The sequence below is a fragment of the Anneissia japonica genome, unplaced genomic scaffold (assembly GCF_011630105.1).
Source record: "Anneissia japonica isolate Jap-2015-1 unplaced genomic scaffold, ASM1163010v1 scaffold967_len435762_cov181, whole genome shotgun sequence".
NCBI classification, from domain to species: Eukaryota; Metazoa; Echinodermata; class Crinoidea; order Comatulida; family Comatulidae; genus Anneissia; species Anneissia japonica.
Genome location: NW_022711026.1, coordinates 205903 through 217860, shown reverse-complemented (window position 1 = coordinate 217860; position 11958 = coordinate 205903). Strand labels below are relative to the sequence as shown.

At 34.8% G+C, this 11958-nt stretch overlaps 1 protein-coding gene across 2 annotated transcripts in view; it reads right to left on the bottom strand.

Moving 5' to 3' along the window:
- LOC117107227 (leucine-rich repeat-containing protein 73-like) overlaps positions 1 to 11958 on the bottom strand; it is a 13408-nt gene continuing 1450 nt past the window's right edge. The window contains exons 2-6 of one of the 2 annotated variants that reach the window (XM_033248845.1): positions 11073 to 11224; positions 10576 to 10889; positions 6785 to 6945; positions 4247 to 4470; positions 1 to 1726 (exon numbers count right to left, since the gene is read on the bottom strand). In XM_033248845.1, the coding sequence (XP_033104736.1) occupies positions 911 to 1726; positions 4247 to 4470; positions 6785 to 6945; positions 10576 to 10847 (1473 nt within the window). In that variant the 5' untranslated portion in view covers positions 10848 to 10889; positions 11073 to 11224 and the 3' untranslated portion in view covers positions 1 to 910. The remainder of the gene's footprint in view (positions 1727 to 4246; positions 4471 to 6784; positions 6946 to 10575; positions 10890 to 11072; positions 11225 to 11958) is intronic. The other variant, XM_033248843.1, reaches the window with a different exon arrangement.

The following is an 11958-nucleotide window of genomic DNA, read 5'->3' as shown; positions in this document are numbered from 1 at the left end:
TCTTTTGTTTTTGTAGTTTCTTTATTTGCTCATTTAATCCATGGTTATGTGTACTTATTTGTATTAATAATTTGCACTCATTAAAATACATTTATTCCAGTGTTTTCAAGACTTTTAAGATATATAGATGTATTTAGCTGCTGTTACTAAAAGCGTATAGTTGAATGACATCACAGATAATAAGACGTGGTTATTGAAATAGTGAACACTTATTATAATGTGGTCATCTCTGCCCACAATATCACCTTTTCTGTGACAAATATCTATAATTTGCCCATATAAGGGCATGGTAATTTCATACCACACCCATATATGGGTATAATGATGTCATATTACACCCATATGTACATGATAATGTCATATTTTATTACACCCATATATGGGCAATTTGTTACATAAAATTTGATAGTATGGTCTGTCCACACTATAAAATCTTATGTGACAAATAAATGTGATATGGCCATATATGTGCACATCACACAAGTTTGTCACATCAAATTGGATGTGTGGACAGAACCTAAAAGTATGTCTATGCTGTAAAATTTTAGGTGACAAATTGCCCATATATGGGTGTAATAAAATTATATCATCACGCACATATAAGGGCACATCACGCACATATAAGGGCACACCACACAAATATGTCATCCAATTTTATAGTGTCGACAGAGCTTAAAGGTTTGTCTATGCTATAAAATTTTATGTGACAAATATTGAATTGCCCATAAAAAGGAGTAATAAAATGACATCATCATGCACATATATGGGCACGTCACACAAATATGTCACATCAAATTTGAGAGTGTGAACAGAGCTTTTAGGGTCTTTTGTACCCCACTTAATAGATCTAAAACTGCAACACCCAAGTTTTGAATGGGATGCATGCAATATGTTACAGTTTATTATGATTTTAAAGTGTCTGATATAGAGTTGGAAGAGATGGTCTTGGAGAACTTCTTCGTCGTCCGGCTTTTATTTTCCTTGGGGAATAAAGTCTGTCACTATCAAACTGATCCCGTTCCTCTCCTGTTTTAGCAATCCTTTGACCGGTAAAAGTCCTTTGAAGTTGCAGCTTTCGTGAATTTACGTCTCGTAATTTCTCGCGAGAACTAGAGCTATTTTCTAAGTTATCCTTTTCGTCGTCTGCATCGTCATTGCAGCTACACTCATCGTGACTACTTCCTAAACTTTCTCGTCTCGTATGTTTTGGCGATATTAGTTGCCGTGGACTATTTCTTCCCCCTACGTTAATTCCTTGTACACCATTATCAGACCCATTTCCAAGGCATTTTGCTTCTTTGCTTGTATTTTCTAATTTTCTACCATCTGTTTCAGAACCACTAAGATCAGAGGAGTATCCGCTAGCCCCCGGTGCAACTTTCTTTCTTATCGTTGGAAATGAGTTCCGTCGTGACGCTGAGCGCGAACGCTCTTTTCCTTTGGCTCTAGATGCACCGGTATTAACAGAAGATGTTGCTAAGCTACTTCTTGGGTAATTGATCCTCGCTACGTCTCCCCCTGACATTCTCCGCCGTCTAAAAGTTCCACGTGAAAATGTACAATGAGTGTCACTATCGCTGTCTTTATTTTCAGAGCTTGTGGCAGGGATTTCATGGACAGTAACTGAACCTTTGATGGTGTTTAGTGTGTCTGTACTGATGTTGTTTCCATTCAATAATACGGATGTCAAATCTGTCTGGAAGCATTCTAAAAGATTTTGCCATACCTATTACAAATAAAGAAAGATAACAGTTTAGTGTACACATAATTATTATGTTCGCATTTAATTTATCTAAATACATTCAATTCATAAAAATAGTGAATATTTATAATTGTCATGTTCTTTTTATTTCTATTTTCACTTTTTTAATTTACTGATACTGATTCATAGTGAGTACATCATAAAATAGCAATTATATAATATTAATCAATATTAATGTAATATTAATCAATGTTAATATAAATATTAATCAATATTAATATAATATTAATAAATATTTGTAATTATAATTACATATGCTGGCAGAATAACAAATCATGCATAATCTTATTAATCAAACATCTTCATTTTTTTGTGGACTTCATTAAACTGTTGTGCAAAATTGGAACATACAGTACTAAGCATACAAACCGTTACTTTCCATTTAAGAAATGGATGACTTTGGATTAAAAAAATGGAAATTGATTGTTAGAAGTGCCTTATTTGAGTGTGACATTTAGATTCTTTTATTGTGTTGTAAGCATTAGAATATCTAGGCCTAATTACGTATCATAATAGACCAATTATGTATACACACACCTTTGACAACACACATAAATCACACATTCTGCTATGTTCAACCATAGAGATAAATCTCATTTCACATATTTTCAAGACGATTGAATCATTTATGCATGTAGGAGTGTTTCTGAGAAGTTAGCATTACAAAATTAAAGGGCAACACATAATAAGACATTTCTTATTGGTTGCAACGACTAAGATATTCATATTAAAAGACAATTACAGCATTATTATTATTACTATTATTACTGTATTATAGCTTTTATTATATTATTATTATTATTATTATTATTATTATTATTATTATTATTATTATTATTACTCTTATAACTATTATATACAGTATATTACTGTAAAATATTTCTAATACAATTATTACAAGAACTTTTATTAATATTAAAATTGATATTATTTTAATTATTTAATTATGATTATTATAATACATATTTTTAAAATGTAATTTTAGGAAGACTGTGCGTTATCATTATTATTACTATTATATATTATAAATATTACTATCATATTTCTAATACAATGTTATATTTGCTGTTGGTTGGTTTAATAGTAAGAGAAGGAATTTGTAAGTAGTTATTCACATGAACAAAAAAAAACATTTAATTTCTGAAACTGCATATTTTAGTTAATTATAGCTAATTTTACTACAGATATCATTATCCTTTAATGTATGAAATGATTTATATTATGATAGTAGATTATATATTTATGTTCGGCATCTATATTGAAACACAATACAGATTCCAGCGTATTTTAATGTACAGTATTGGCTAAGTCAAAGCTTTGTCAGTCAAAGTATCCCTTAAGCTATCCTACAGACTGAGTCATCTTGTAATTAATATTGTTGATTAATTATGGGCATTCTGAATTCAGTGAATCATATTCAATGAGTGATGGTGAAAGTGTGTGCGCATACCACATAGTAAGGCTGTTAATTGTACAAACGTATCTATAGATTTGTGCAAATAACGCAGCTCTACGTGATACTGAGGATAATATATTGATCTGCAGTATTTCGAGGTATTTTTGCCGATTTATATGACTGTGTGGATGCATTTATTAGGCATAGCTTGGCTAAGGGATTAAAATGTATACTGTATCTGTTTAAAACAACCAACACAATCTTTATGTTGATTCTCTATGATATTGCAAATACAGTATATGTTGCAGTGTATAGACCTTAGTTTCCTAATGATAATGTGGATTATGATGGTGTTGGTGATGATAAAGGTGGTTGTGATGGTGATGGTCATGTTGTTGTTGTTGTGGGTGATGACAATAGTGATGATGGTGGTTGAGTTGGCTGTGATATTGGTGGTGATCATGAAAATGGTAGCGTTGATTGTGATGGTGGTGATATTGGTGTTTGTGGTGACAGTGTTGGTGATGATCATGATAGTGATGTTGATAGTAGTGATGGTGGTGATGATTGTGGTGATGTTGGTGGTGATCATGATGGTGGTGATGAATGTAATGTTGGTGGTTGTGATGATTGTGGTGGTGTTGTTAGTCATGGTGTTGTTGGTAGTAGTGATGGTAGTGATGATTGTGGTGGTGTTGGTGGTGATCATGATGGTGGTGATGAATGTAATGTTGGTGGTTTTGATGATTGTGGTGGTGTTGTTAGTCATGGTGTTGTTGGTGGATGTGATGATGGTGGTGGTGTTGGTAGTGATGCCAGTGGCGGTAGTGATGGTGGTGGTTGTGATGATTGTGGTGGTGTTGTTAGTCATGGTGTTGTTGGTGGATGTGATGGTGGTGGTGATGTTGGTAGTGATGCCAGTGGCGGTGGTGAAAAAAAAAAATCCTGGTGTCCAGTAATGGTGACGTAAAGGTCATTGTAATTTCTTGATGGAAAGATCAAATTAATATGCCTATTTAATAATTTGCGATAAATTGGCAAAAATCAACCACCAAAAAATAAACCATGTTTATTACAAATGAGCTTACCAAGCCACCCTCCTCAGATATCCCAGTACCTTCAAGATCAATTACTTGGAGGGATTTACACACTGCCGCTGCTACTGCAAACACACCAGCACCATAGTCACCAAGAGTGTTATAATCCAGGCCGAGGTGTCGTAGAGATGACCGTACTGCGATGGCAGTGGCTAGATGTGCCCATCCAACGTTAGTAACTGCGTTGTTTGCGCTTAATACCAACTCCCTCAGACCTGTGTAATATATACATTGTAGACATTATTGTGATATCAGGGGTGGATTTGGAAAGGGGAGGGGCTAAACAGACTTTACACCCCTACCCCCCTAAGATTTTACCAATGTCCATGTTTTGTTTTTATAAATTTTTATGTGAGGTGCTTTGTTAGAAGCCCCATATACATTAAATTAAATGACTGAAATAAATGACCTCTAAAAATTAGTTTTCAAAAGTCTTCTAAACTAATGTTATAGGACTTTGACAAACGAAATCTCTAATTCCAAAAAAAACATTACGAAAATTTAGTTTTCTCATTAGCTGCAGGTATACCTAAGAAGCTGCATTATAAACACATTTATCTGATTGAAATTGCCAATTGCTTAGAGCTAGGAAACCTATTATTCTGGCATAATTGAAATGATTTAACGCCTCGACAATACAATCTATTTTAGAAACCATGGCAACGAATCCGCAATCAAAAACAATTATTCGCTTAATGTAAAAACACGAAACGGCTAAGAATAACGTCAAATACGTTTCTGGAATTTTAATAGGCATTGTATTGTGGGTGTTTGTGTCTCTGGATAAAACAAATTGGATTTAAGGATGAATCCCATTAGGTTTTATGTAGCATAAACTTAAAAAAAAAAAAATTAAAAAATTTAAAAAAAGCCGTCCGCTGCCTTCTGAGACTATTTCGATGTAGCAGAAAAGTGACTCATAAGTGTTTATGCTCTTCATAAAGATTTAAGTTGAGTGACGTAAATTAAATCGCATCTTATTCTGAAGTTATTAAGCTAAAAGCATGGAGGAAATAGCAAGCAAAATCGCTTATCAAAAGTTGAATAGCTTGATGAGAATACAACAAAAATCCAATAGCTTGTATAAGTCGTTTGATGAAAAAGTAACGAAAATCCTTAATCTGTCTGTCATAGATGGTATCCATGGAGATCGATCTTGACTAAGTTCGATAATTTTGTATGCTTTTATTCTACAGTATTCATTTCTGGCTTCTTGTTCGCGATGGTACATATTAATGTACATTAATACCGAAACGAATATTGGAAAGCTGATGTTGTATATTAAGCAGATGTTTTACTTGAAAGTCGTTAAACCGTGACACGAGTAACTTTCGCACAATATTGTATGTTGTATTATGAACTAGCGGTACCAGAAAAATAGGATAAGTTATGAAATTACCTCTGAATGTTAAAATATCCCCCAATAAATAATAAATGTACCAACAAGGGACATTAGCATAAAAATTGAACAAGAATGGTTTAATGTATAATAATGGTCTAACCACAAAAATAGATATTTTTTTGTTCAAAATGTTTAAATAACATACAAAAAATAATACCCCACTAATTATACAACACAACATTATTTCATGATGTATCAAGGAAAAATAATTTGAGTAATATTTTTGATGCACATAAGCCTACTGTATAGGCCTATATGTTAACATCTATAGCATATTCACCAGATCCTAAGACTGTACATTGATTAATTAATAAAGCATTGAAATGTAATTTGAATTAGTATTATAGGAGCATTGGCACTGGATCTGCTTTTGTAAAGGCGGAGTAATATGGAACAGGTTAGGGTAAAAAAAGTAAGATATGCCATGAGGCCACTGGATCCATATTTGATTGAACATGGCTCCAACAATTTTTTTGCATTTTCACTACCACCACCACCACCCATTTACTACTCCTTCAATTTCTGTTATGTTTGAGAGAGGGTGGCGCTTTGTATGCCTACATCTTGGGCCCATTTTTGGGTTAGTGTGTTTTACTATTGTCGTGTTTGGCCGAATAGTTACCACTGTTTCATTCTCTGGTTTTCTTTATTGGTTCCAACCGTGTTCAACAAGCCGAAGTCGAATATGGGTCTGTAACCGAAATACGTTTATGGGTCTGTAACCGAAATACGTGACACTTACGTGGTGATGTATTTTTATCCGAAAATTGTAAGCTCTACCACACTATCAAATTTTATGTGACAAATTTGTGTGAATACCCATATATGGACATGATGATGTTATATTATAACCAAGTACTGTATGGGCATCTTACATTTATTTGTGATATAAATGATAGCGTGCAGAGAACTTCAAACCACTCTATGACTCAAGATTCATAATTCGCGATTATGATTTAACAGAACGAATTAAATATTTCGTTATGTGATATGCCCAGCCTGCGAATCAATTCCAAATTCCGTAGAGCATTATTAAACCATTAAGCAGCTATCTCCGCAGGATAAACCTTTTATTATTGTAACGTTTGCACAGAAGACGATGGTTGATGATTCAGTGTCTATCTTACCTGGCCTGGCGCCGTTTCCCGGCAACATTCTACAGATGAGACGTATTCCTTCGTCTCCTAGGTTACAGTCACCCAGATCGAGTGTGCGAATTCCTGGATGAAGGCAGAGAGAATCTATAAGCATCGTGAGACCTTTATCCCCTAATGGAGTACCATGGAGGCTAAAATTAGAATGAAATTAATTGTAATTCGTTAATAACATAAATCGATTATGATATTTAATGGAAATGATGTTACATTATTTTCAGTAATTTCGAATGCATCAGGGTAACTCTCTGTAATAGAAGACACGTTCTGTATTGAGCAAAATATACCATGGATACATTCATCGCCCGGTTACTTGTCCTAGTAAACATCTTTTTCATCATCTTTGTTATGTACCATCAATATCATCATTATCGATATAATTATTATTACTAATATTATCATCATCTTCATTTTCATTCTTTGTTATACATCATTAGGTGTACATGGCCCTTAGATTTTTTTGCAGTATGTAATTACAGTTATAAAGACCTTACTACATACATTAATCACACCAGGTTTTCTTGCAAGCAATGTCACTGAATGTACTGTAGTACGGTAGTGCAACTGGAGTAGCTATGCCTCACTTGAGGATGTAATTGACAGTTTAATGGGTCATAAACCTTGATCTCTTATACACATCTAGATGTGTATAAGAGACAGCCACACCCCTTCGTTCAATGCTTCGTTAAGACACCTTGAAGTTACAGACGAAAATTCACTGTTTGACGCAAATTTTAGGCCCATGCATTTCATAAGAGAGGACCTGTAACGTGTAGATCTTTTTTTTTTATGATCGTTTTATAGACTGGAAAATATAAAATGACGGTTAAGTAGCCATCGTGATTGATTCCCCTGATGAAATGTCGATGGGGTTATTGATAATCAATTGTCGGCCTACACTTACAATAGACACCATGGGCCCGAGAAAAAAAAGGGACTATGACTACGAAAATTTCAATTACATAATAATTTAGTCCTTATATAGAGTAATATGGGGGCCTACAGGTTAACAAGTACCGTAACCTGGGGAATCGAATTTTTTTAAAGATTTGACTTGCCTATTCGAGGCCAACGAATTGTGTTGCTTATTCTATTTTTAGTTTATGAACTGAACATGAAACCGTGTTTTGTAACAAGCGTGAACGGGTAATTAACCTGAATCGGAATGTACATTTTATTTTATTCATTTTGGATCAGTGACGCCGTGAAAAACAGTAGTGCCGGGTCTATAACAGTGTATAGTCGTGTTAACATAGTGTCCTATACGACAACCACACCGCGCAGTTGCCCTAAAAAGTGCAATCCGGCATTGTAGCTTCCACTAGGCTTCACCCTCCCACTTCAAGATACAAGCGGTGTTATACCACTGATTGTCGTCTCAATTGTAGGAAGTATTTTGGGTCGCACGTTGTCTCAGTGTCACGTCATCGTTGGCGTATGCGACTCTCGAAAAAGTACCTCAATATTAATTACTCCAACCATATGCGACTAGAATTAAGAACGTCTGTGCTTCCATGACAACCATGCTGGTTTTTATATTATATCAATATAGCTATTAAACTTCATATGGAGAAAGAACTCCACCGCTGATAACTACTTTATAGGATGATAAATGTATTCTTGTTTTTAAATAATTGCAGTGATATTGATCTACAAACTTAAGCTCCAATTCAGCTGGTAAGCAACTTATTTTTAATGTCTTTATTTTTCCATACAGATCCATTAAATGGTCTTAAACGCCTTCGCGTCTTTCAATTACCCATGCAAATGGTCACTCATGTAAATGTTAATGGTTACAAACATACATCAAGATAAGTTAAACTGTGGAACAGATTATCATCGATGATCCGAGATTATCTTTCAGTCGATGCATTCAAGAAACGACTGAAGTCGTTCTATACCATAATTTGATTATAATCAATTAAATTATACGAATACCTCTATCAGACTACTACTGTATGGAAATTATATGGCGAATTCCAAGCTTTACCGTAAAAAAATAACCATAACGCACATGGATATCCACCGAAAACAAATAGGCCTTAAGCTGTTATTTTGCAGTTGCAAAAAGAAGTAGAAGAAATGTTATCCAGTCTCAAGGAACCCACAAGTAAGATGAAGTTCATTCAAGGACTGTGAGGAAAAGAAATCTGAAAACAGCACGCTGTCTGAGTGGTACCAATGAAGTTGACACAGAAGCGACCCGAGTCACATGTTGTACACTGTACCTTCGATTCGAGCCGCCCCAGTACGTACACGTGTAAAAGTTATAATAGCTACGGTAATTTATTAGGTACTTCCAATTTGCTTTGTGCCTTGTATTGCACATGTGTGTTACCTGTATACAGAATCTAGATTGTAGAGAGTTTAACATGAACATCTAATAAATTAATTTGGGAGTCTGTGTTAATCAAAATATACTGCAATGTTATTGACAGGAATTACCGACTAAAAAACTTTCTTAACTAACGTTAAGCTTCGTTCACACGGTGAAATTCTTCAGGTTACTGAGATGCCTTTAGTTCAATGCGTAAAATGAAAGCTCAAGTTAGTTTCTCTCAATAAAGTTTGTTAAGTCTGTGTTCTACAACATATTTATTAATGAAAATTAAAGTATTAGGGAATCGACCTATATTTGTGTTAATTTGTAATATTTATGCTTAAACCCTTCGGAGGTGAATATAATGGTTCCGACAACGTCGTTTAGCCTATTACGAAATGTTAAACAGGATATCATGCATCGTAACCAAGCACTTAATTCCACGTGAACTCTTTACGAGTATTGATAAGCCTACATACATAAATATCACATAGCAATTACATCGAAATTATTACGTGACAACAGACACGAGAACGATGATCGGACCACAGAGACTAGCGTAGGTGACATAGAATCGGCAAATTCAGGTTTATCTGATTTTGAGCACGTGTCACAGAATCTGATTATAGACACTGGATACAGATACGCGGTGGCATATACAGTAATCTAAATATTCATAAAGTATGGTAGGCCCCATATTTATGATATTAACATTAACCGTTCATAGCGGATGAAATATCATTAGATTGTACAGATATTAGATTAACATTAATATAAGACTAACATCCGTTACATCATGATGATGATACGTTTTTCAGAAAGAACAGCTTCCAGTTTTTCTATCACAAACCTTGATCGATATTTTAATATATGTTTTGGTGTTTAATTGTAAAATTAGCAGTGCTCAGGTAACCCACCCAAAAAACGCGCGCAACTTGACAATCGGCTGTTCAAATTCAGAGGAGACGTCAGTATACAGCTCTGCCCACTCGATCTGATTAATTTTCATAAATACCAGAGCTTTGCCCAATGGGTATGACATGACATCTGATACAATATTGGCGTTTATTGCACATAAAACATGACAGTATAAACAGACGTTAAACCGATCAGGAAGATACATACCGTAACAACCATGAGCATAATGGTAAAAAATAATCCAGAAAAATTGCACCAGATATTCTTACAGTAGCTATAACGTTTATGTTTACTTACTCTATTTGCAATTTTGCAGAGGTGGGAATAGCGTTGGAGTTGCGCAGTCTGAATGGTAAATATAATTGCCTTCCAAGTTCAAATCCTTTTATAAAACAATTCTTAATCTTGATAATGAGAATTAGTTTCTAGGTCTTTCCTTCCATCCTGTTTACACAAGCGATCATTCACACGCTGTTAATGAATATAATAAACAAATACAAGCACCATGAGAGCTTGTTATACTTACTGCAGTGACGTAAGCGATCTGTTTTTATTGAGTGCAAGTGCGAGCATCTTGACTCGTTCTAGGTCGCATACGACACCCAGGTTTAGGTTTAGTTGCGCTACTGTTTTGCACTCCGCCAGGGCCTGCATCATCTTCTTAAAGTCCTTCTCCCCTACCTGGCATCCACGAAGAGACAGAATACGAACAGAATGAGAGCGTAGAGAGTCGCATATTTCCCTAACCTCAGACGCAGATAGCGATTTACCCGACAATTGAACAGATCCCAGTAGCATCTTCTTTGGTTGATTTTCAATGCTGCACTTTAATTTAAAAGCCTATAAAAGGTTCAAAAGTAAATGTATTTAGTACAGTATTAGTCAAAAAATTCTATAGTAAATATGTTTTTTTGTTTGTTTATGTATTAATAAGTCTATACTATAGAAAAAGATTGCAACTTATTTTAATCATGTTAACGCTGGGCTCTCGTGAAGGGGAATTTAGCCTACGAGTAGACTTACTTTAACAAATTTACTTTATTTTCTTCTGAGCAACAGTTTCTCACAGTTGTTTGCGTTTCTATATATCATCCAAAATATCTTGAGCATAGACTTGAATCAGAAGGAGTGCTAATTTAAACCTCTTACGTTTCTTGCTACTGAAGATGGACATTCTGAAAAGGTCAGCATACATCCAATGCTTAACAGACTGCTGACAACATGAATTACTGCCGTGTATGTAGGATTTAATTAAGGATAACGGCTCTACCAAATGAGCCTGTCGATTATCTATACAAACATAAATTAAAATGCGATATAGCGTCCATAATGTTTCTACTAATAGATGCTAACATTCAGATCTAATAGGACATTTTGACTCAATTCAGACCCATCGTAAATAAAAGTATATTTAACCCTTCGATGCAGTACAACTGGTGAATAAAAATAAGCTTTTTTTTCCGTCGGAAGAAGAGCGCGTATTACATTGGTTTCTGTTTCTATGTGTGCGTCAAGTACTAGTGCTGTACCCGATTGTGAAATCAATTGCATCCAATTGGGTTTTGAATTTCCAAAGAAAGACGAGTCGTGTGTTTTAAGTTCGTTTAGGGCGACTTGCATTAATACTCGCAGGATTTCTCTTCATTACCGTTTACAGTTTATATATAGTTATATTCTTTAAATGGAACATTTCTTGTATAATAAATCTCTTCGAAGATCCTGTCTTGTCGTTATGCTTAATAAGAAGAAGGTGTATCACATTGATTGCTGTTCCATGTGTCCGCATCGAGTAGGCCCTTAGTGCTGTGCATCAGTCTGCTGGAATCCGGTCCAGGTTTAGTTGAAGCATGGTTACGCACTCGCAGATACCTCGTTCTCTTAATACCGTTTTCAAATATATATATATATA